This window comes from Nerophis lumbriciformis, linkage group LG09 (genome assembly GCF_033978685.3).
Source record: "Nerophis lumbriciformis linkage group LG09, RoL_Nlum_v2.1, whole genome shotgun sequence".
Taxonomy (NCBI): domain Eukaryota; kingdom Metazoa; phylum Chordata; class Actinopteri; order Syngnathiformes; family Syngnathidae; genus Nerophis; species Nerophis lumbriciformis.
The window spans coordinates 35,379,528-35,406,206 of record NC_084556.2 but is presented as its reverse complement, the minus strand read 5'-3'; the positions used below and the strand labels follow the sequence as shown (position 1 = coordinate 35,406,206).

At 39.0% G+C, this 26,679-nt stretch overlaps 1 protein-coding gene across 1 annotated transcript; it reads right to left on the bottom strand.

Moving 5' to 3' along the window:
- Nucleotides 1-10,472: 10,472 nt before the first annotated feature.
- Nucleotides 10,473-26,275, bottom strand: tmem218 (transmembrane protein 218). Its single transcript, XM_061963273.2, has 3 exons — nt 25,860-26,275; nt 18,360-18,462; nt 10,473-12,614 (listed from the first exon to the last, which is right to left on the bottom strand). The coding sequence occupies exons 1-3, from the start codon at nt 25,967-25,969 to the stop codon at nt 12,480-12,482; spliced, it is 348 nt and encodes a 115-aa protein (XP_061819257.1). The 5' UTR covers nt 25,970-26,275; the 3' UTR covers nt 10,473-12,479.
- Nucleotides 26,276-26,679: the final 404 nt, after the last annotated feature.

Sequence of the window (26,679 nt, the reverse complement as noted above, 5' to 3'; positions counted from 1 at the left end):
AAATCACTCTACGGAGACAGCCCTCGCAAAAATGACTAATGATCTACTGCTAACGATGGATTCTGATGCGTCATCTATGTTGCTGCTTCTTGATCTTAGCGCTGCTTTCGATACCGTCGATCATAACATTTTATTAGAGCGTATCAAAACACGTATTGGTATGTCAGACTTAGCCTTGTCGTGGTTTAACTCTTATCTTACTGACAGGATGCAGTGCGTCTCCCATAACAATGTGACCTCGGACTATGTTAAGGTAACGTGCGGAGTCCCCCAAGGTTCGGTTCTTGGCCCTGCACTCTTTAGTAATTACATGTTGCCGCTAGGCGACATCAGAGGTGGGACCAAGTCATTGTTTTGCAAGTCACAAGTAAGTCTCAAGTCTTTGCCCTCAAGTCCGAGTCAAGTCCCGAGTCAAGACAGGCAAGCCCCGAGTCAAGTCCAAAGTCAAGACTGGAAAGTCTCAAGTCAAGTCCTAAGTCCTGCATTTTGAGTTTCGAGTCCTTTCAAGTCCTTTTAACCACAGACTAATATATTAACACAGATTGTGTATGCTTTTCAAACGCTGTATTTATTTATTAAAACAAGTGCATTTTAAATTGCAGGAAATAAAATTGTGCTGACATTGCACTTTATAATAGCACTATTAACCAGTCATTTTAAACATTAACTCATTCCTTTACAGAACAAACACATTAAAAAATAAAGTGCAAATGTACTTATTTGTACAAAAGTGTTAACATTGAAAAAACATGACATATACGTGAACATAACAAAAAAGTTGTACTTTTTATATGTCAGGGCCCTATGCTGCATTGCATTTGCAAAAGACCAAATTAGCCAAGAGTCTGTCAGTCATTTGTGCACGATGGGGGCGTAGTATGATGCCACCATGGCTGAAAACTCGCTCCACTGGAGCACTGGAGGCAGGCACTGCCAAGACTCTCATGGCCACTCGGAACAGTGAAGGAAGAGTCTTCATGTTCAATGCCCAAAACAAAAGGGGGGGGAGAGAGTTGTTTTGGGTTGGTGCACTACTTGTAAGTGTATCTTGTGTTTTTTATGTTGATTTAATTAAAAAAAGAAAAAAAAAGAAAAAATTCTTGTGCGGCCCGATACCAATCGATCCACGGACCAGTACCGGGCCGCGGCCCGGTGGTTGGGGACCACTGAGGTTAACAACCAACAGTATGTCAGAAAGCTAGCTAAAACAGTACACATATTCATAATATAGTATACATTTTAACTGACCTTTATTTTACTATTTTTGTCTTTTTTTAGGTGGCTAAAATACGCGGTGCTGCTGACCGCCGTCTAACGTTACGTGTGATATATTGACTAACGTAACCCTGCTTAAAAAAAATCACTGAACAAAAAGTATGAATAAGGTAGTGAACTGCAACAGATTCCCGTGTTTGCAATAACGTTATAACGTTAGCAGTGAGTTTACAGCCTCACTGATTTAACTACACAGCAAATAAAAGTCACGTTACTTAGCCAATAAACGTTATCTTACATTCAAAACTTACCCTTCTTTGTGCAACTTCAAATGCCGGACGAAGTTGGAAATTGTTGCCTCTCCATCAGTAATTTTCGAACCGCATGTGTTGCATACTGCAAATCGTTTTGTGTTGACCACCTCGTAATTTTTATACTCAAACAAAATTATTTTAGGTATCATTTTTTGTTCACTGGCGTGTGGTTTGGACATGTCTTCTTCGTTGGTTGTCCTGCAATTTGATTGGATGAATGCTGTGTGATGAAAACAAAGTAGATCTAATTTGATTGGCTGTTGTACTGAGAGCACACCAGCTGACACACGCAACGCTGATAGACAAGTACACAATGAAAAATACGGAGCGCTCCCGAATAACTTTTTCATCTTTGGGTTTTGGGGAAAGTAGCAAGTCATGTCAATTCAAAAGGCTCAAGTCCAAGTGAAGTCACAAGTCATTGATGTTAAAGTCTAAGTCGAGTTGCAAGTCTTTTTACATTTTGTCAAGTCGAGTCTAAAGTCATCAAATTCATGACTCGAGTCTGACTCGAGTCCAAGTCATGTGACTCGAGTCCACACCTCTGGGCGACATCATACGCAAATACGGTGTTAGCTTTCATTGCTATGCTGATGACACCCAACTCTACATGCCCCTAAAGCTGACCAACACGCCGGATTGTAGTCAGCTGGAGGCGTGTCTTAATGAAATTAAACAATGGATGTCCGCTAACTTCTTGCAACTCAACACTAAGAAAACGGAAATGCTGATTATCGGTCCTGCTAAACACCGACATTTATTTGATAATACCACCTTAACATTTGACAACCAAAGAATTACACAAAGCGACTCAGTAAAGAATCTGGGTATTATCTTCGACCCAACTCTCTCCTTTGAGTCACACATTAAGAGTGTTACTAAAACGGCCTTCTTTCATCTCCGTAATATCGCTAAAATTCGTTCCATTTTGTCCACTAGCGACGCTGAGATCATTATTCATGCGTTCGTTACGTCTCGTCTCGATTACTGTAACGTATTATTTTCGGGTCTCCCTATGTCTAGCATTAAAAGACTACAATTGGTACAAAATGCGGCTGCTAGACTTTTGACAAGAACAAGAAAGTTTGATCATATTACGCCTATACTGGCTCACCTGCACTGGCTTCCTGTGCACTTAAGATGTGACTTTAAGGTTTTACTACTTACGTATAAAATACTACACGGTCTAGCTCCAGCCTATCTTGCCGATTGTATTGTACCATATGTCCCGGCAAGAAATCTGCGTTCAAAGAACTCCGGCTTATTAGTGATTCCCAGAGCCCAAAAAAAGTCTGCGGGCTGTAGAGCGTTTTCTATTCGGGCTCCAGCACTATGGAATGCCCTCCCGGTAACAGTTAGAGATGCTACCTCAGTAGAAACATTTAAGTCCCATCTCAAAACTCATTTGTATACTCTAGCCTTTGAATAGCCCCCCTTTTTTTTAGACCAGTTGATCTGCCGTTTCTTTTCTTTTCTCCTCTGCTCCCCCCTATCCCTTGTGGAAGGGGAGACACACAGATCCGGTGGCCATGGATGGGGTGCTGGCTGTCCGGGGTCGGGACCCGGGGTGGACCGCTCGCCTGTATATCGGTTGGGAACATCTCTGCGCTGCTGACCCGTCTCCGCTCGGGATGGTTTCCTGCTGACCCCACTGTGGACTGGACTCTTACTGTTATGCTGGATCCACTATGGACTGGACTCTCACAATATTATGTTAGACCCACTCGACATCCATTGCATTCGGTCTCCCTAGAGGGGGGGGGGCTACCCACATATGCGGTCCTCTCCAAGGTTTCTCATAGTCATTCACATCGACGTCCCACTGGGGTGAGTTTTTCCTTGCCCTTATGTGGGCTATACCGAGGATGTCGTTGTGGCTTGTGCAGCCCTTTGAGACACTTGTGATTTAGGGCTATATAAATAAACATTGATTGATTGATTGATATATATATATATATATATATATATATATATATATATGCATATAGAGCAACTCGGTGACACGGGGGGTTAGTGCGTATGCCTCACAATATGAAAGTCCTGGGTTCGATCTTTCTGTGTGGAGTTTGCATGCTCTCCCCATGACTGCGTGGGTTCCCTCCGGGTACTCCGGCTTCCTCCCACCTGGGGATAGGTTGATTGGTAACACTAAATTGGCCCTAGTGTGTGAATGTGAGTGTGAATGTTGTCTGTCTATCTGTGTTGGCCCTGCGATGAGGTGGCGACTTGTCCAGGGTGTACCCACGACCCCAAAAGGGACAAGCGGTAGAAAATGGATGGATGGATGGATAGATATACTGTATGTTTGTAAATACATATACATATGTTTATGTTTCAATACAATTTGAGTGCAAATGAAAATACAGTTTCACCACCTAAATTTAGTCCAAATTTCTGCGCTTAAAAAACTTCATTATGAATTTATGGGCCAAATCTGAGAAGCAGATGTTTTTGGCGGCGCTTGAGGCCCAACAATAGGTCCCTATGGTTAAGAAACACTGCTCTACATAACATGTAATGGTGGTGTTTTTGTAGCAATTGTGCATTATTTATGTTTTACAGACCATCTTTAAGCTGCTTTCTGACAATCTCTTAAGAATGTGGCCAGTCTTATTTACGTGCCAAAGTCCTCCTCTAGGCCAAGCCCCCTTCAACTGCGGCTCAAACCCGTCAGCCATGCTGTAGTTTTTAGAGCCTCCGTGTAGTCTACTGACAGATATAAGTTAGAACAATACATTACTTTTTATTACAAATGGCAACACGCTCATTTTAGTATTCATGTGCATGTACGAACCAGTCTGCCCCACAACAAGAAGATAGAGAAAAAGAAGAAAATTATCGACTACAACTGATTAAAAATGGCGGACTCGCACAAAGCTCTTCGGGTAAACCTCTACCATATAAGGAGATATCCGCTGACATAAACAGGGCAAACTATGTCACTAAAGTCTCAAATTCCAAACGGCTTGTTTGGAATTTGTTTGGAAGAAGGCAAGATTGTTTTATAAATATGTCCGCCATGCCTCCATACTTTGAATTCACATTTTTGGGACTTACTTAGATCTCAAATACACAAAACAGCAACCAATAGGTAAGAGCAGTTGGTTTTGCGTAATAGGGCATGTGCAGACAAACTACATTACATGATTAATCTGTGTTTGTAAATGAATAATGGAACATTTTTGGTGATAAATCGCATGAGTTAATGCAATAAATTTGACAACACTAGTTTTTAGTCTATTTTGTCAAAGATACACATTTTGGAAAAAAAATAGCCCTGTTAAGCGAAATACAGATGTCCACCACAGAGGACGCTGCTTCTCAAGAGGGTATATTTGACATGAGTTAGAAATATTTTCAAAATGTTCTCCCGTGTGTTATTCACATAATATTATGTTATTCTCATTTATGTACTTACAGCAGAAATAAGTCTGGGATTTTATGAACATTTGTTGTTTAATAACTGATAATTTCGCCCCCTACGAATGCGTATTTTCCAACTTCTCAGACAAAATACTAAACATTGCTTTTTTGGACTCTTTAATATGAACCAAAATTCTTTCTTTTGGGATAAGTGCACCAAGCATTAAAGCGTTTTTGTGCGCTAAGAGCTGGGCGGGGTGGTGATGCCATACATGTCACAAACAAGCAATATAACAGAGAAGGGGAACGGCAAGCCAGAAGTTCTGCTTGATTGCACCTGAATGCAGGATGTATGAGAGAGGAGCGCACCACGTTTCCTAACCCCGCACCCTGAGCTTTGGGCTCACGCCTCTTTCCCCTTGCATTGCTCTCTCTTTCTTTGGCCCGACCGACCCCCAACTCTTTATACATCCAGCTGGCTGCACCACAAAGACTTTGTCCTGCATGCTTTTGTTCTGATCATTTTCCCACTCCCTTGAGACAGAGTTTGGAGTTTAGTCACAAAATGTAAATAAGGAAGGCAAAGTAAAAAGACGGTTGCAGAGGGTGCGGCGGGCAAAGATAACAGAGGTAAATTAGTGTGAGAACATACAAGGATAAAACAGTTTCATATTGAAGGGAATAAGGAATATAGGATAGCATTTGATTGTCATTGCACCTAAAAAGTACAACAAAATTAAATTTTCAGCACAGACCCGTTTAAATGAGTTAAAAAAAAGTAAATCTAAGACAAGGCTCCTATAGGGGTGTGGGGGGCTCACTTTGGGGTCAGGAAAAAAACTCCACAGTGACGCTGATAGGTTAGGCGACTATTTCAATAAACCGAGTACGTCAACAAACAAACATAGCAACTGGAACAACACCACGATTGTGAAAGGCTTCTTTAATTTAATCTTAATTTGCTGTAAAATATATTTTTTAGTGCATTAGCTTTAGCTTTTTCAGAGAGAAAAAGTTGAAGCATGTATCACTTTGATATTTTTTGTAACTTTAAGATGCTAAAAGCCAATAATTGTGCATAACAACATGGCACAAAAATCCTGCACCAAAACAAAGAATACCACGCGTTGGTGCTTCAGTCTCTGTGCTTTTTTTTTATTGAGTACAACTGCAAATCAATCCACCATTGGGCCAAAGAAAGTTGTGAGTGCCAGCACTTTGATAAAGAAAGTGAGAAATAATAATGAATTCAAGAAAGAACTCGTAGCATAGTACTAATGTGGCGTCCGTGTGGCTCTCTTCATTGCCGTGTTTGCCAACAAGAATCTTCAGTAAAGGTTTATCAAATAAATTCAAATGCAAATCCAATAATTAATGCCTATAAAATGTGCTTAGTTATTTTTGGGTGTGCAAAACGGATCGATTGGATTTATGGGATTTCTTATGGGAAGTATCACATCGGTTTTAGTCAGATGGTTTTATACAGGCTAACTGAGATATTACTGTATATAATAATATACAGTATTAAGATGGCCAATACAAATGAGTGGCACATTCTGCAAAGGCTAAGGTGATGTTTCCTCCAGTAATCATTTGCTCACTTATTGTTAAAATGTCTTCTCCAGGTCAAGAGGTTCCGGATCCTACTGCTGAAATCCGCAGTTTTCCAGCTTGTGTGAAAGCATGCAGTGGATTGTAGTGCTGAAAGAGGAGCACAGTGTAAAAATGTGGGCCGGAACTAAGAGGATTGGTTTTGATTCATTAGAGTTTCTCCTTCATCCTGGGTGGAATTCCTCTCCGCATCTCCCCAGGCTTCCCAAAGGGGGGTCAGTGTTTGTAATCGAGCTTCCCAAAATCGTATTATTCTCATCTGCTCCTTCATACCTGAAATCAACTTCATGAGCTTGTGAACTTCACTGTGATTATGAAGCATAGAAGTGGGTAGGGATGCCTTACATTTACCGAATTATATTTACTTAAGTTACTTTTTGGATAAATTATACTTTGTATAATGGGGTGTATATTGTGGGGTGTATATTGTAGCGTCCCGGAAGAGTTAGTGCTGCAAAGGGATCTGGGTATTTGTTCTGTTGTGTTTATGTTGTGTTACGGTGCGGATGTTCTCCCGAAATGTGTTTGTCATTCTTGTTTGGTGTGGGTTCACAGTGTGGCGCATATTTGTAGCAGTGTTAAAGTTGTTTATACAGCCACCCTCAGTGTGACCTGTATGGCTGTTGACCAATTATGCCTTGCATTCACTAGTGCAGGGGTCACCAACCTTTTTGAAACCAAGAGCTACTTCTTGGGTACTGATTAATGCAAAGGGCTACCAGTTTGATTGATACACACTTAAATAAATTGCCAGAAATAGCCAATTTGCTCAATTTACCTTTAACTCTATGTTATTATTAATAATTAATGATATTTATCTTTGTGGAAACACTGATCATCTTTCTCACAATAAATATATATAGAAACAGATAAATATCAATATGCAACACTTTATTTTTATATTTTCTCTAAGTGCACATTTTTCAAATTGAACATTTTCAAATGATCACTTCTAAGACAGTCTTGTGAAATCACAATATCCCATTTTAACTAGCTAGCCACTAACATTTTTTAACAAATCATGAATTACTTTGCACCATGTTTGTACAAATAATAACTCATGTAAAATACAAAAGTCAACTCTCAAATTTTTAAATAAATCATGTCACACTTTGAACTGGACACCAAATCTGTTATCTGTTTCTTTGTCAGTTAGTGAAGACCAAGTCTTTAAAATATTTTCTTGGATTTTCAAATTCTATTTGAGTTTTGTCTCTCTTAGAATTAAAAATGTCGAGCAAAGCGAGACCAGCTTGCTAGTAAATAAATAAAATGTAAAAAATAAAGGCAGCTCACTGGTAAGTGCTGCTATTTGAACTATTTTTAGAACAGGCCAGCAGGCTACTCATCTGGTCCTTACGGGCTACCTGGTGCCCGCGGGCACCGCGTTGGTGACCCCTGCACTAGTGTGTGTCAAAAACCGTAAATATTATATGATAGGGCCAGCACGCAAAGGCAGTGCCTTTAAGGTTTATTGGCACTCTGTACTTCTCCCTACGCCCGTGTACCACTCCGTACAGCGGCGTTTTAAAAAGTCATAAATTTTACTTTTTGAAACCGATACCGATCATTTCTGATAAATAAATGATAAATGGGTTGTACTTGTATAGCGCTTTTCTACCTTCAAGGTACTCAAAGCGCTTTGACACTACTTCCACATTCACACACACATTCACACACTGATGGAGGGAGCTGCCATGCAAGGCACTAACCAGCACCCATCAGGAGCAAGGGTGAAGTGTCTTGCTCAGGACACAACGGACATGACGAGGTTGGTACTAGGTGGGGATTGAACCATGGACCCTCGGGTCACGCACGGCCATTCTTCCACTGCGCCACGCCTGATATTACATTTTAAAGCATTTATCGGCCGATAATATCGGCAGTCCGATATTATCGGACATCTCTAATAACAAGTCTCACATTTTACACATAAATTAGGCTATTTTCAGGAAGTACATCATGGCTGTGTACAATATCACAACAAATGGCACTCATATGGTTATTGTCAGTACTATCAGAAAACAAAGACTAAAACAAACTACAACCAACGCTAGCAATGGTTATACTGGTGAAAATAAGTAGAACATACTTAGCAGCCTAATGTACGCCCAAAACTAAAGAGGAGACATTTTACCAAGGTATGCCTATAGGCTACTGTTTTAAACGTTTCAAAATTCCATATAACTTGGTACATGTAGTCCACAATATGCAAACACGAATGAGGAATTAGTTTATCATGTGATTAGGCTGTCTCAATAAGTTTCATATTGCCATGATGACAGCTGTGCTAATGTTGGAACCCATTTCCTCAGCGTATCAGCTTATTGAGAATGAAATAGGCACTGACACTACCCATATCCACATAAGTTTTATTTGTCGAAAATATATTTTGCCCTGTCAGCTGGATGACACATCGACATACACGCTAATGGGCATATATTTCCCCCGTTAGCCTATATGTCGATGTGTCATTGACCGGGCCAGCATGCTAAGCATTCGTTGCATACTAGCTTTGTTAGACAAGATCATAGACTGTATTGGACAATATAGTTTACATACAAAATGTCCATTTCCATTTATTAGAAGTAATAAAAAAACATAAATACCATACTTACCTATCAAGGAGGAAATTAGCAAGTTTGGCGTCAGATGAAAAAAATCTTCTGCGCCTTCAATCGTCTCCATCTTTCAAAGGCATCCCCAATACAAATCCTTGTTTTGTTCCTGGCTTTGTCATGAATAAGTTGAGAATCATAACAACACCTTTTAGATTTACTGAAGTCTGACATGTTTAGTAACTTTACCAGTGGTAGTAGCCAGATGAAGATGGCGGTGTGTAACTGGCAACCTGGATGTGACACACTCACAGACTTTCTAATTAGTCAAAAGGTAGAGGGCGGGACATCGAAATTAAAACAATAACAAGATTTCGGAGCTGTAAATCTAATTTTAAAATGAGCACATCCCCGGCTGAACTACTGTTATCAGTTTTAGAGGTATTGGGAAATAACATGATTTATTAATGCCTTTTAACATATCAGGGCCATTGAATGATGACTTGACATAACATAATTTTTTAAGCAATTCCCACTTTGACCTCAGTGTTAGTTGCTATGTAGAGTGCGCTTTTCATCATTTTCAGCAGACAGCATTGCAGAATTATTAGCCCCCCTCTTCCTCTCTTATGAGATCCACCCAGGAGGACCATATTAATCCATTCCCTAGTGTATATCATCATCATTTTTACTTATAATCCAGTCCCTCAAGGATTTTGCAGGCTTACTTTGTGATTGTAGCGGACTAAATTGCTTCAACTGGCGGCAGCTTTTTGATAAAGTTGTGGGGAAAGTCACGATGTTCTGAGGCATATTTTTTCAATACCATTGACTCAACTGGTGATTTTATGAATTTGTTATCAATGTTTTAAGTGTTCCGAGTAACCTTAACCTCAAAAAGCACAATACATTCTGTATTGTTTAACTTGTTTTATACCAAACCGACTTTAAAGTAGTGGCACTAAAAGCACATACTCAGAGTTCATTGTCAAATGATTGTAGTTTTTTAAGAATATAGTTATAATAACAGAAAGAAACACCAACAAAGGCTTCATTATTGTCCTCTGTCTGCTCTGTCGTATAATAGTTGTAGACATTCTCCGTATATGTTTCATGCTTGAAAAGTGTTTGTCCATCCATTCATTTACCTCCACACGTTAAGACCATTTGTGAATTGTTGGGAGAAATCTATTGCGATCATTTTTGTAGGTGAATGAGAGATGATGAGATTATTTTCTTTATTTTCATGACTATTTACATTGTAGATTGTCACTGAAGGCATCAAAACGATGACACCTGTGAAGTGAAAACCCTTTCAGGTGACTACCTCTTGAAGCTCATCGAGAGAATGCCAAGAGTGTGCAAAACAGTAATCAGAGCAAAGGGTGGCTATTTTGAATTAACTAGAATGTAAAACATGTTTTCAGTTATTTCGCCTTTTTTGTTAAGTGCATAACTCCCCATGTGTTCATTCATAGTTGTGATGCCTTCAGTGACAATCTACAATGTAAATAGTCATGAAAATAAAGAAAACACATTGAATGAGAAGGTGTGTCCAAACTTTTGGCCTATACTGTATATATAACAGTTGTGCCATTGGAGCAATAAAGAGTTCATATATTGTTATCAACGTGTGGTTTGGCTTTGTCTACACCAGAAACAAACATAAGTGTGGCGTGTGCGTTTAAACGGCCATCAGAGACAAATGTGATCGGCAAAAACGCTGATTGGCCAAAATGTGTTGGCTTTTTTCCCCGACAGAAATAATATAAATCTAGATACTCCTTCTAGGGCTTCAGGTGTTGAGTAATCTATGGAATTGTTCAGTGGTTCTCAAACTTATTTCACCAAGTACCAGCTTAGAAAACACTTGGCTCCCCAAGTACCACCATAATGACCAATATTAAATTACAGTAGTGTAGTAGACACTAGACCTAAATATCCATGGGACGGTATAGCTCGGTTGGTAGAGTGGCCGGTTCCAGGTTCGATCCCTGCTTCCGCCATCCTAGTCACTGCCGTTGTGTCCTTGGGCAAGACACTGTACCCACCTGCTCCCAGTGCCACCCACACCGGTTTAAATGTAACTTAGATATTGGGTTTCACTATGTAAAAGCGCTTTGAGTCACTAGAGAAAACCGCTATATAAATATAATTCACTTCACTTCACATTAAAAACAAGACAGAGGTTTTATTGAACAGTGACACTGTAACATTACACACAGGTTGGACAGTAACAGTGTCTTTAAATATAGGAAAATAAAACAGTGTACTTAAATAATTAATCAAATTTTTCGCGTACCACTAGATAGAGCCCACGTACCACTAGTGGTACACGTACTACAGATTGAGAATCTCTGGAATAGTTTGTTCAATTAAACGGCTAAAACACACTCTTTAGCCTCAAAGTGTAATTTAGGGTAAATAGTTGAAAAACAAGAAAGATTTTTTCTCCATAACCGTCATTCTTGTTTATAATAAGTGCACATCATCAACATTGCAATTGCACTTTTAACATTTGTGCAATAACTCAAAAAATAAATACTCTCCACTGTTCGCCGCCAGACAAATCACCCACACACCTCCGTTCTAATGTGCGCTCTATTCCAGTGGCCGTGCGGAAACTACATCTGCGTATTTAAAGTTCCGGGCACTCCATGTAGAACAAATTATTACATGTTTATTAGTTATACCATTTTAACTGTGAATGGGAGCAACATAATATAAATCAACTGTTACCAAGTTCTAGCAAATAAATAAAGTGCTTTCAAGTAAAACATTTAAAAAAAAAAATCCTGGACAACAATCTGATAATAAAATTGCAATTGTGTCAAAATACAGGGGTCTTCTTTTTTTCCTTTTTTTGTTTTGTTTTTTTCCCCTTATTTTTTAATATGCACACAACTTAATTTACTGGAATTAATAAAAAGGATGACAGCACTATTATATAAATAAATAGTGACCATTTGAAATAGTAGCTGTGCTGGTGTTTATTTAGTTGGATTAGTTGTGAGCCTCACATTTCATGTGTCTCATTTTCAGTGTCATGTTGGATTTAAAAAAATAATAATAACCGAATAATTAATGTACAAAACATTTATTCACAATTGCACCCATTTATTTGTTTTAAACATCAGTGACCTGTATACAAATAATTACAAAAATTAATAATAATTTTACCAATAAAACCAACTCAAACACAAATGGATCCATAAAGAAATGTCTGTTTTAAAGACATACATTTATTTATTGATGTGATAAATGTGATACTTTGAGCCATTTAATGAAGGTGGTTTAAAATCAAACCTAATGATGTAAGGCACACCAAAAGTAGACCATGGGAAAGTCTCTGATTGTGGGCCTCCTGCTGGTTCCTCTTCGAGGTTGTTTACATCACGGATTTGATCAAGTGCCAACTTTAGTGTGTTCTCAAAGCTTTAGCGTAGACGGGCTCCAGAAAATGAAAGGGGAGCAGCATGAACAACGCCATGAGAAAGATAACACTTACTAAAGCCAGCAGCACGTAGCGAGCGATGAACAGACCGTCCACTATCTGTAGAGGAGAAGAAGAAGAATAGATTATTTTCAGTGAAATAATTCCACAATAAATATGTATTTAAAGGGCATTAGACGTCTCATTTCAGTACTTCTTACTTTTGTCCACTAGATGTCAATAAAGAGCTTTCACAACACAAACGCATGCATGGGAAAAGTAGTAATAAGCACATATTTTCACCAAAAAAGGTTTTAAAAAATTATAAAAAAGGATGAATGCTATAATGAACAGACAGAAAAATAAGTAAAGGCACAAAGTATCATTATCTTGGGTCTGAACTTGATCAAACATACAACTGCACTTACTGAGAACCATAGTACAGAAATCTATGGGAACCTATGATGATTTTCAGCAACATTTAAAACACTTCCTCGTGGTCTAGATCACAAGTCTTCAACATCAGGGACGGTCGTGATATTTTTGGTTGATCAGTCTTTTTTTAATTTTGCCCATGCAATTTTTCTACAAATGTTTAAATACATATTAACATTGCTCCAACACACTGGTGGAGTTTAGAAATGGCAGTGACATGGCCACCCGACTCACTGTACCTTGCAGGTTTCAACTAACAACTTGAATAAGCAAATAATTAAATTATAATTACATTAGCATTTAAGACAGCTTGCGATTAGCACACTTGTTGTCAGCTAGTAACTAGTGCGGCAGTTGTCAACTAAGAATTAGCAAACCCGCTGTCAGCCAGCAATTACAACAGATGCGCTAATCGCTAGCAAACAACTGACATGCTAATCACGAGCTAGCAACTAGTGCGCTTATTGCTAGCTGACAACTATCGCGGTAGCTGTCAGCTAGCAATTAGCGCTAGTGGTTAGCATGTCAGTTGTCTGCTAGCGATTAGCGCGTCAATTGTAAAACTAGTGATGCGTGCGCCATTATTAGCACACTAGTTTTCGGCTAGTGATGACTGCTCCAATAGTTAGCTAGCGATACGTGCACCAGTTTTCTGCTAACGATTAGTGTACTAGCTGTCAGCTAGCGAGTAGCATGCTAGTTGATAGCCAGCGATTGGTGCCAATGTTGTTAGCTAGCGATGAATACGGCAATAATCTGCTAGAGATTAGCGCAACAATTTTTTAGCCAACGATTAATGCGGCAGTTGTCAGATAGCGATCAGTGTGCCAATAGTTAGCTAGCGATTTGGGCACCAGTTTTCAGCTAACAATTAGCACAATAGCTGTTAGCTAGTGATTAGCGTGCCAGTGGTCAGCTACCGAATGCGTGCAAGTCGTCAGACAGCGATTAGCGCGGCAGTTGTCGGCTTGCGATTAGTGCGCCAATTGTCAGCTAGCGAGTAGCATGCTAGTTACTAGCTAGCTATTAGTGCCACTATACTGTATAATTTTAATATAAAAGGTACTGTACCTTTATGACCAGTTTAATTTAAAAATTAAACTGGTCATAAGTACCCCCTACTATTGTAAGTAGGGGGTCCCTGCTCTACCTGTCCATCAGTCTGGGGGTACTTGGCCTCCAAATTGTTGAAGACCCCTGCTTTAGAGTCCCATTGTGCTGGCTGTCTTTTGCTAATATGGTATCTGGGTTTGCGCAGACTATAACATGTTAGCAGGCCAGGACATGGCTCCTCTCTTCCTTTTTCTATTGGGTGGCAGCTTGCTTGGCAGGTCTGGCTGGCTTACTGGCACAACCCAGAGGCGACATGGGGCGGGGGGTGTTTGTTCTGTGCTGCTGCTGGGCTAAGATAAAGCAAAGCAGGCCTTTGTGGCAAGCTTGTATGCCGAGTGCACACAGGCAAATGCGTAATAAAAATAAATAAATAAGAGAGAGCAGCAAGCACATACTGTATACACAAAAGAGGAATACTTTATTAAGGAAATATGCATAACAGCTTCTATCATAGCTGACATTGAGGTTTCGGAATGGTTTGTGTATTTAACAGGGTGGGTGTTGTTTACATATTACAGGATAACGGTGTCCGAACCGGTATTAAAAAAAAGTAATGAATTCACTATTATAAAAAAAATGTTTTCTAATTATCACAGCAAAATCAGCAGCATTACAGAACACACAAAATGTGCAAAACAATTGTCAAGATTTTATAGTAGTCTAACAGTGGGAGTTTTGTGAAGGATCCTGAGCTGTGATTCAGTGGATGGGCTGTGGAGGGCAGTAACGTCAGCATACTGGGTTGAAGCCAACTTGGGAAGGAAGAGATTTTTTTTTAATGTATAATAGCGCTTCATAAAGTAAAGTTTGATGAAGACTGTTGGCAGTGTTGAAAGTGTGGACAGATAATTATCAGGCTGATAAAAGTAAATATGATATCCTACCGATAAATCGGATATAAAAAAGCTCAGCTAGATAAATTTGAAAACACTCCAATGAGGCAAGATTATTCGTATTGTGCTGTAGGGGGGTTAAGGTGAGCAAATCAAGTGCTCATGTTCTCCTGCTTCTGATGTAAACTACAAAACTACCACCTGAGCTCACTGTAAACAAAAATGGCGTCAATCAAGTGGTACGTTTTCATTGTTTCAGAAGAAAACATTTTGCGTTCTATTTGAACTAAATGTTCTGCAAACGCGAGAAAGGAAAACAAAACATTGCACTTTAACACATCGTACATTATCAGCCGCCTGAAAAGCCAGTGGTGTTTTGATACATACAATGGTGTTTTGATAAAGAAATATAAATAAGTTATCGGTCTTGGGAAACAGGAAGTTATCTGTATCGGTTTTGGATGTGAAAATATTTAATCTGTCTGGAAGAATTACAGTACAGCTTTTTTGTGCAGGCCAATGAAGCAATGCTAGATTACAGTGTTGGGACTAACGTGTTACTTTGTATATTCAGTAACTCGGTTACCGTTACTACATGATGCGTTACTGCGTTAATTTACGTTATTTTTTATGTAGCATCGGTTAGAAACAGAAAATCTGAGTGTGTTTTATTGGAGCGCTGCAGTGTCGTCCTTCTGATTCTTCCTGTGTCACAAGCCGGAGAAGAGAGACGCGTGCTCTGTGTGTGTCTGGGTGTGGGTGTGTGGAGGGAGAAGGGGGTCGAGGGGAGGGGGGGGCGTGTCTGATCATGGCGGAGCTGTAGTAGAGTTTGTTATGTAGATATTCTTACTACTTTTCTTTTGTCGAGCACAAACAAAATAACATTTTAGTTAAATGTAAGTTGTGTCTTGGCTCAAAGATCCCATCTACTGCCCAAAACAGCAATTCAAATCTGCTGAAACACCTACAAAAGCAACATGCTTCGACGAAGCTAGTAAAGAGAGAAACAGACTCCGATGCCACTTCCCCTCCACCACCACCACTTAAGGATTAACTCTGTCTCTGCTCATCATTCAGGACTGAAGGTACACACACTCTGTCAATTCTCTTATGTAGTCTTTCATTCTAGACTTGTAGAGTGTTTGATTATCACATCACTCTAAATGTATAGACTATAAAGTTCACAAACATAAAGAGGGATGCTAGTGGGCCAGGCCAATCTTTCCTTTTCTCTAAACTAAAACTGGGGAAATGTGTAGAGTGTTCTGGGCTTCAGACATGATTTTGTTTCAGAATTCCTTGACAAAAAAAACGCCTGCTTAGGCTATGTGTATGTAGTGTGTGCCTTCCTTGCTTTACAGCTATGTTGTTATTATTCTGTTTGTTACTTATGTATGTTATGTTGCAGCTATTTAAAAAAGTTTTGTCAATTTGTTCTGGCTTGAAACAAATTGGCCCTTTGAAACATATCTTTGTCTTTGTGTGTTGTATGTAGACCACATTGCTTAGCAGAGTTCAGTGATGCAAATGCATGTCAAGTTGAACAGATCGTATTATTCTCCAGTGCAATAACAGTACTGAAATTAAGGCTAAAAGGGCATCAATGGGAGCTTTAAAAAAAGAAGAAGAAAAAAGTAACTAAATAGTTACTTTTCACAGTAACGCATTACTTTTTGGTGTAAGTAACTGAGTTACTTTTGAAATAAAGTAACTAGTAACTGTAACTAGTTACTGGTTTTCAGTAACTAACCCAACACTGCTAGATTACCGTTACAACGCTGGTGTTTGCGAGGAAATCCTAAAAAGTCATGTATTAAGCAAAATGAAGTCGTCAAGACGTTATTGCCCAATATCACCTTCATGCACTCGTCGCAGGTGGCTGCATCTTTCTAAAGGCTCAAGATTACTGTAAACATTTTGAAACCAAAAAATATACCACCACCACGGACTGGACTCTCGCATTATTACCACTCAATGATGTAAAAATAGGGACACACGGAAGTGATCACAGCACCGCTATAAATAGTTTGTCTGCGCTAGCGCTTATAATAACAATATCACTAATACTTGGTTAATATTCAAATCACGAAATGTAAATGGAGTATTGTTGGCGCTTTTTGGATGGTTATTTATTGGATTTTATGGGCAAAATAGAAGAGTTCCCATTTGCTCCTACTCAGTGGCCTAGTGGTTAGAGTGTCCGCCCTGAGATCGCCCTGAGATCGCCCTGAGATCGGTAGGTTGTGAGTTCAAACCCCGGCCGAGTCATACCAAAGACTATAAAAATGGGACCCATTACCTCCCTGCTTGGCACTCAGCATCAAGGGTTGGAATTGGGGGTTAAATCACCAAAATGATTCCCGGGCACGGCCACCGCTGCTGCCCACTGCTCCCCTCACCTCCCGGGGGGTGATCAAGGGTGATGGGTCAAATGCAGAGAATAATCTCGCCACACCTAGTGTGTGTGTGACAATCATTGGTACTTTAACTTTTAACTTTTAAGCGGACTTTTATTTACTTAGATTTAAGAGTTAAAAGGCTTTTTTTTTTAAATCCATCCGTCGTCATGTCTTTCATAATGATTGTGAACGATAGGCAAAGTAAAAAAAAAAGTGCAGTTCCCCTTTAACAGTTTTTCGGTGTGGTTAGTACCATTTACGTCGGCGCCGGTGCCAATATGGAACCAGAAAAAGTACTTACGGTATCCATCCTTTAGTATCCAATGCTGTCCTTTACCTCTCTCTTTGTCACACATATACTCACACATGAAATCCATGCTGGGAAATTATAACGATACACATTTCTTACACATATTGATGTCATTGGTTAGCATTAAAAGTAGAAATACCCCGATCCAATATTGATATCGATCCCGATCCAATACCAGCAAAAAAACATCGGATGATATCAGCTCGCACTTAAAATCTCTGATATAAGCTCCGATGCGCGCAGTCCAGCAATGCATTTACTTGTGCAAAGATGGACAGCCAGTTAACATCTAAATGTCCTCCAATAAGCCCACAAGGTTGGACTTGTATTTATATATTAAATATTATAGTCATTTACAAAAGGTAAACAAACATGGTAGGCTAAAGGCTACTCGGAGCTCGCAGCTACACAATAGCTGAGCATAGGCAGAACTTGGTTTTATGTGCGGGGATTTTGGCACTGTTTTGACACCATATCCATCTTCCCAATAGCTTTAAAGGCGATTTAGAAAATATGTGTCAAGAAGCAAGCTAAAATGGTAAAAAAATAATTGTCACATGCAACTTCTGTAAACAAAGAGACTAAAGTAGTGCAAATCACACTTCAATGTAGCAATAACCATTTCTATGGTCTTATTTTTTGGATGCAGAATGGCGTTAATGCTTGCTCTCACTAACACATACACAGTATTAGTATCCTGTCAATGTATTGCTCAGATACTTTTAACCCATGATAAACATGATTAGAAGGAGCAAGTACATGTGCACAGCTTCACCTCTATCTCTTTGAAAGGAGGTCGGGTCTCTGGAGTCCGAGGGAAAAACACCAGTGCCAAGGTGATGGTGAGAGCCAAGAGGAAAACGGGGATAACTCCCAGCCTAGACACACACACACACCCACGTACACACACACACACATTCATGCAGCGAAGACAATGCTTATGAGATTTACATACAGCTTTTATCAAGATAACTCCAGACTTAACATTTGAAAAAGGCTTTTTTAACCTTCAAAGTACTCAATTTGTAAAGGCTTTTTAACTTTCCAAAGTACATGATATAATTTCAGCTCGGAATTTTCTGAACACTTGATTTAAATTTGTCTTGAACAATTTTTCACAGTACGCTTTTATTTATTTAGTTGGAAGCTGCTTACTGCGGCATACAAAGATTCATCAATCAATAAATATATTCCCATAGTTACATCAGGTATACATGTCAACTTCACCAGTGGCTGGAAAAATATCTCAGATGTGGGAGAAATCTGGTGAGCCCATGGAGCCCTATTTTTGGTGTGATGGTTTACCACAGACACTTCAAACCAAAAATTGGGCTCCATGGGCTCCCCAAATTTGGAGGCAGCGTACTTAAAAATCTAAGTATGCGTGTGGCCATTTAGACATATTTAAAAAAGAGGCTTAATTTGTGATGATGATGTGTTTAGAAAAATGCGCACAGGTACATGGATAAAGGACTTTGACTAAAATGATAGCTAAATCTGTTTTTCACACAACTTAGTCTCTCTGTCGTTAGGTAGCTAGCTAACACGCTAACTAACTTTCCGAGGATAGTCGGGGAACCCATCCTCCAGATGTCTGACAAACCTGCGCTTGAGATGTTCCCACATAACAGAAACAGGTCTGCTTTGCAAATTGAGTAAGTTAGTTATGTCTTTGACGTCTTTAGTTTTTTACTTTGTGTTTTTCCCTTTCTTGTTGCTCATCAGTCCCTGGTCACGCAAACATGTGTGCATTCATTTATGTCCGGAAAGACACCACCGATGACGTTGCAAACTATCAGCCGCGAAATGAATTTGTCAGCGACAAATTGTATTAATGATTTTTGTCGACAAAGTTGCACCCCTACTCGTTACTGTGATTTTAAACACAATGTACAGTAGGAAGGGGATTCTTATGGCCCTATTGGTCACGGTTTAACTGACACATGAAACATGACCACTTTAGCCATCAGATGGCAGTAGAGTGTTGAATATCTTAAAATGTGTTTTGAGGAAATTCCAACTTTGACCACAATGTCAGTTGCTATATAGAGTTGTGCTTTCCATCGTTTTCAGCAGACTGCATTGCAAAATGATTAACCCAGGAATGGGGCCATATCAATCCCTTCTCTACTGTATTGTTATCATTAGAACATTGAGAAAAGTCCCTAGGAAGCAAGGACAGTGAGTTCACTCCGTCCTTTGATTATTTATGCATCAGGGACACAGGAGAGAGCCAAGCGGACACCACTTTTGCACTTTGCTACGAATTCTTCCCAACATCTTTGTTAAAAGTGCTGGTATTTGCAACTTTCTTTGGCCCCCTGGTATGGAGGCATATGTGTGCCCAAATATAATAATATAATTTACAAGCACATACATTCTATTTTGAAAAGGAATTAAACTAAAGCGAAAAATACAATTGTTTGAGCGAATATACGTTTATTTTGTGCTCAATAAACGTGTTTGCTATTATCCACATTTACATGCAATAATTACTGCATTTCGTATAGCCAGATCGCTCTTTCGCTCTAAGGTTTTTTCTCTGCACTCGCTCCTGTAGGCACAAAGCTGTACATATGTGCCAAAAAGGCAAATCAATCAGAGAATTGTAAAAATTTACATTCTAATTGGCTGTTTGGTCTCCAATTAGATCGCTTGTTACATTTTTCTGGAAGACTTGGTTTGCGGCTAATGGTGTCAATAATGAAACAACAATGAAACAACTTGGCGCACCACGACCACAGGTGAGTTGTTTTATTAATTTGGTTGTATGAGCTGGGTACAATTTTATAACATTATTTTTTGTACATTTGTCTGCAATGTAACAAACAAACAATAACATTTGGTGATGACTAATTGATGTGTTGATAACAGTCGATGCCATTATCCCTCATGTTTTCTTGTAAGAAACAAAAATGCGATTGTCAGCGCGACCGGTGACTGGCAAGCAACGGGAAGAGAAAAATGGCTGCAGCCACAGGGAAAAAAACTGCAAGCAAAAATATCAAAAGTATTGGAACATTTCACCCCAAAAACACAAATAACTTGCTCACTTTGCAAAGCGGACCATACTTTTCATGGCAGTAAATCGGTTATACGTAAACATTTAAAGCAGAGGCTTGTTGGAAATCTGGAGGGCCTGGTTTTGACTCGTAAGATAGTTATCTTGTTAGCTAGATAGGGGAGACAAAGTTGTGTGAAAATTAGATTTAACTATCATTTTAACCTTAGTCTGCCAGATAAACTGTGTTTATTTACCTGTGCATCTTTCAAAACACATCATCGATATCATAACGTTATATTTTATTTATGAGAACGTTGGTTAGCTTTGGTTTTGTTTTGTTTAAATACAAAGGTTTAGTAATTAATTGTATTTTTGTAACAGCCTAATGAGCAGCATATTTCATAAATAAATATTTCTGAATGTAGTCATATTTGGTGTCTTTGTTGCTAATTAAAAACACACATAAAAATATTTCAAACTGCATTTAAAAAGTTGATGACTAAAGTAGGGCCACTGAACAGATGTACACTTTATAATCCGATTAGTCGACTAATCGTTAAAAAAGTCGATGATTAGAGGGGCAAGCGGTTGAAAATGGATGGATGGATGGATAGTTGACTATTAAATCTATCATTAGTTGCAACCCTCAAACTGAGAATCGAACCGAATCATATAAAAAGTGGAGCGCATGCAAACAGAGGTGCTACTGTAATTGCATTTTTTAGAATGGAGCCGGAAAAAAGAGCCACACTTTGGACAATTTTGAGCAAGGAACCTGACAGCCACTATGTCAAAAATGTTGTTATTTAAATAAATGAAGTACAGTTTTTAAACAGCAATGTTTAATTACTAAAACATGTTTGATGCCTCGCAGAACTTTAGTGTACTTTTGTTTCTTTCTTGTCAGGAATGCTTAGTTGTTTTTTTTTAGAAAAAAAGGAATGGGTGTTCCTGGAACCTTGGAAGAAAGACTCTCTACATACAGTATTTTGGCCTTTGTTCCACCAAAAACACTCTTTAAAAATTACCTATGACGATGTTCCTCTTTTCTGTCTTTCCAATGTTATTACAATGTTGGATACTCGTAAACAATACCAATGTGTCAAACTATGAGGTTCATGCATTTGGGCGTGAGTTTGCATACCATTTAGGATGCCTTTAAACGCTGTGTTTTGCAGTCTTGTTTAACAATGGGCCATTTCTGACGTTGCAGATTGACGGATGAATTTATGTGGGCATCCACTACATGCTGTCGGCTGGCTTTCTTTCCGTCGGCTGGCTTTCTTTCCCTCTGCTGAGCCGAGACTGTTGCTTACATGTTATTCCTTCTCGTCTCATAACATCTCGCCTGCTCTGATGTCTATGAAATACATACTTCCGTGTTTTTTGTCCACAACATTTTACACAGGAGTTTTATCAACATGGGTCGGAATTGTAATTGTATTAGCCACTTAACCCTGACGAAAATGATGGCAACATTACTACTTGGTTAGAGAAAACACAAGAGAAAGGTAGGATAAAATATGATTTTCATGCAGTGAGATAAAAGCTTGTAAACACAAGCTGTACCTAATGTTGTGACCGGTAAATCTATATACTATATATGAAGTTTATTTTTTAACCATGTATGGAAAAAAAATTGCGGTGATGTTCGTATTCAAGATTTATATTTAAACTGTGTACATTTTCAAAAGATAAATGCTGATACTTTTGGAGAGTGTAGGGCGTTTACCTAAAGTGACCTGTGAATGTATATAATGTTTTTGAAGTTTATTTTTCAACCATGTCTGGAAAAAAAATTCTGGTCATGTTTGTCTTCAAGATATATACTTAAACATTTTAGATTTTCCAAATATAAATTGGGATACCTGTGGAGAGGGCGGGGCAGGGTTTCATTTGCAAACCTAAGGGAACACCTCCACAAACGAAACCGTTTGCAGACATACACACCAAATGGGTTATAAAAATGACTGTTGAGCAAAATGTACTTTTATTTTATCTAGACCACAAGGAAGTGAGTTAAATGAACTGGTAGATTAGAAACATAAAAATGTAGCAATCTGACTGTTTTGTGTTATCGCTGTGTTTTCGAAAAATTTGCTACCCATAAAAATTTGCTGCCCAAAGCTGCTGGGCATGCGCACTGATGTGCATCAAAGGTTTCATCGAACAAAATAATTATACCAATTAAGGTAAAAAACTTTGAAATATTGTGGTTATTTTTAGCTATAAACCTTTATTCAGCTAAAATGCAAGGCTGGTTGTTTGTTCATACTGTATGGTGACAGAATGACTGTCAACAATAAGTATTTTGACAAGCTCATTTATGAATAGTAATAAATACTACAAAAGCACTTGTTCTAAGACTTAATTTGGACATTTCCTGAAAATGTTTTCAAAATCTGTCCATTACTTACGTTGCTACAGGTTGCTTTTTTTTGTAGCAGCACATTTTTTTCAGTACACCAGCATGTTCAAAGTGTTTCCCGGGGGCCAACTGTAGCCTGGGGCTTGTTTTTTGTTGCCCCGCGGCACGTTCTATAATTAATTCTATAAATAAAAGCAAAAAGAACCTAAAAAAAAAGTTTTTTAGCCTGTCGACAAAATGAACAACATCAAAATGGCTTTTGCATCCTTAAGTCATTTTTATGCAGCCCTTTGTGGAAAAAAAGTAGTCTTTGCAACATAATCAAACCAATCGATTATTTCCCAATTGTCAAATACATTGTCTAATCCGGTGTTTTTCAACCACTGTGCCATGACTGTGAGATAAAGTCTGGTGTGCCATGGGAGATTATGTAATTTCACCTAAATGGGTTAAAATATTTTTTGCAAATCAGTAATTATAATCCGCAAATGTGCCGTTGTTGAGTGTCTGTGCTGTCTAGAGCTCGGCAGAGTAACCGTGTAATACTCTTCCATACCAGTAGGTGGCAGCAGGTAGCTAATTGCTTTGTAGATGTCGGTGACATGGTTTGTCGTTATCACAATATGCGGGAGGCAGCGTGTAGGTAAAAAGGTATCTAACGCTTAAACCAAAAATAAACTAAAGGCGAGTGCCGCTAAGTGCCGCTAAGAAAAGGCATTGAAGCAAAACGAAACTATAACTGAACTGGCTGCAAAGTAAACAAAAACCGAATGCCCGGACGACAGCAAAGACTTACAGCGTGTGGAGCAGACGGCGTCCACAAAGTATAGTCGTACATGACATGACAATCAACAATGTCCCCACAAAGAAGCATTGCGTCCGCACAACTTAAATAGTCTTGATTGCAAAAACAAAGCAATTGCGAGGAATAGCATTCAGGGAAGACATGAAACTGCTACAGGAAAATACCAACAAAAGAGGAAAAGCCACCAAAACAGGAGCGCAAGACAATAACTAAAACACTACACACAGGAAAACACCAAAAAAACTCAAATTAAGTTACGGCTTGATGTGACAGGTCGTGACAGCACACCTACATTAAGACAAGAGCTATAGTGATGCATGGTTGGTTATGGTTTGAATTCATATCCAACAATTGCGAGAACTACTTTTTATTGTCAATATCGGCTACTGAGTTTCATTTTTTTATGTTTTCTGCTGGTGGTGTGCCTCAGAATTTTTTCAATGAAAAAAAATGTGCCTTGGCCATACTTGCCAACCCTCCCCAATTTTCCGGGAGACTCCCGAAATTCAGCGCCTCTCCCGAAAACCTCCTGGGACAAATATTCTCCCGAAAGTCTCCCGATTTTCAGCCGGAGCTGGAGGCCACGCCCCCTCCAGCTCCATGCAGACCTGAGTGAGGACAGCCTGTTTTCACGTCCGCTTTCCCACAATATAAACAGCGTGCCTGCCCAATTACGTTATAACCTTAGAATGATCGAGGGCGAGTTCTTGGTTTCTTATGTGAGTTTATTGTTAGGCAGTTTCATTAACGTCCTCCCAGCGCGGTAACAACACACAACAACAGCAGTCACATTTTCGTCTACCGTAAAGCAGTTCGTCTGCCGTAAACAGCAATGTTGTGACACTCTTAAACAGGACAATACTGCCTTCTACTGTACATGCATATGTGACAATAACACCTAGGGCTTTTAGAGAGTGCAGTGCACAACTGCGCACACAACAAGGAGACGAAGCAGAAGAACGAGGAAGATACAGCCATGGCGACGCCAACGACGAGTAAGATGAAGAAATACGCTTGTAAGTTCCAAGCCACAGCTGCGATTGGACCTGGATAGCCTCCGGGAAGAAGTAGTGGACTACCAAGTGCTTGGCAGTGAAGATCTTGACCGGTTTGAATGACCGGTTTTGGGCCATGCTAGGGAGAGATGGAAGATTCCAGACTCTAGTGCATTTAATGGAAGCACTTTTGTGCATGCCACACAGCAATGCATCATCAGAGAGGGTGTTCAGCATGGTTAGAAAAATAGTGACAGAGAATAGAACAAGAATGGACAATTCAACCCTTAACTCAACAATGAGTAGATGAGTGTTATGTGTGTGTGTATATGTGTAAATAAATGAACACTGAAATTCAAGTATTTATTTTATTTATATATATATATATAATATATATATATATAATAAAATAAAATATATATATATAACTAGAATTCACTGAAATTCAAGTATTTCTTATATATATATATATATATATATATATATATATATATATATATATATATATATATATATATATATATATATGAAATACTTGACTTGGTGAATTCTAGCTGTAAATATCCCTCTTAACCTCGCCCCCAAACCCCCCACCCCCCGAAATCGGAGGTCTCAAGGTTGGCAAGTATGGCCTTGGCTCAAAAAAGGTTGAAAAACACTGGTCTAATCAAACCTTGCATACACTCATGTAACGGATGCCAACCAGTGTGGGAGTGCTGGACAATAAAGAGTTGACAGCTTTGTGGCGTTTAGCTCATTGACCAGCACTGCTCGAATTGCCCTCAATCACCGGGGATTTGTGGACCCCTTTTTGTGTGTGCAGGGCTGGACCACTTTTACATTTACCCTGTTGATACAGAAACATGTTTCATTCCCTACAAGACACATTAAGTGACAATTCATGATGACGCAATTGAATACCGGTGCAAATGAGTAAATATTAGTAAATGTTTTTCACACCCACACGGTCTATATTACTACAGCGTAACTCCCAAGAACATTTGGTGAGGTAGATATTGCGAACAATCATATTTTAGAATAATTTATGTGAATTCAACATTCAAATAGAGGTTAGTGTGAGGCAAATGTTTTTAGTCACTTACTTTAATGATCCAGATGCTCGAAGAAGGATCATCCAAAGTATCAGAGCCACAATCCAAACTGCAGCAACGACAAAAACCCCTGTGCCGACTCCCAAGACTGTGGTAACCATATTTTCTAATCAGAAAGATCCTTTATATATATAAAAAAGTTTGTATTGTATAATATTTCAGGGTGGTAACAACTAGCTTTAGCACTGCGCCGCTATGTGAACACACTCGGTTAGTCGCCACTGTTAACGCTCCCCTCCAAACTGTCGACATAACATCAGGAATTGTAAATTAGCGTTTAAATATTTTTAAACGGTTACGTTTTGTCCACGCGAAAGTGACTTGACTATGTCCATAATTCGAGTAAGTAAAGTCCAAACACAAATACAGCTCAGTGTAGGCATTATTCGACGCGTCCTACACTTCCTGGTAACAGCAAACTTGAATTTCATTGGATGTTGTAGATCCCGACTAGCCAATAGAATACGTTGTTACTCAAACAACCGGACTGGATGGTAAAACATTGCCAGATAATATTTTCTGTTTCAGTTTTTACGAAAAAGGTTTCTCATTTTGTTAGTCCGTCATCTCTTCTGTTCCATCTCAGCATACTTCTGAAATATACGTACGGTTACAAGCCCGAGGAAATATACATAAACCAAATTAAATCCGCTATAATGAATGTCAAAAAGTTCAAAATGACGCCTCGCATAAAAATGTGTTGTCCAAAGCTACTGAGCATGCACACTCATGCGCATTAAAGGTTTCCTCGACAAAATAATCATAGCAATTAAGGTAAAAAACGTTGAAATAGTGTGTGTGTGTGTGTGTG

Bases quoted from the DNA above. Each gene is read 5' to 3' on its own strand.
- tmem218 (XM_061963273.2), bottom strand. From the start codon at position 25,969: ATGGTTACCACAGTCTTGGGAGTCGGCACAGGGGTTTTTGTCGTTGCT. The intron at 18,463-25,859 runs GTAAGTGACTAA...GTGTGTGTCTAG, and splicing joins CGAGCATCTGGATCATTAAA to GCTGGGAGTTATCCCCGTTT. The intron at 12,615-18,359 runs GTGAAGCTGTGC...TCTCCTCTACAG, and splicing joins CTCCTTTCAAAGAGATAGAG to ATAGTGGACGGTCTGTTCAT.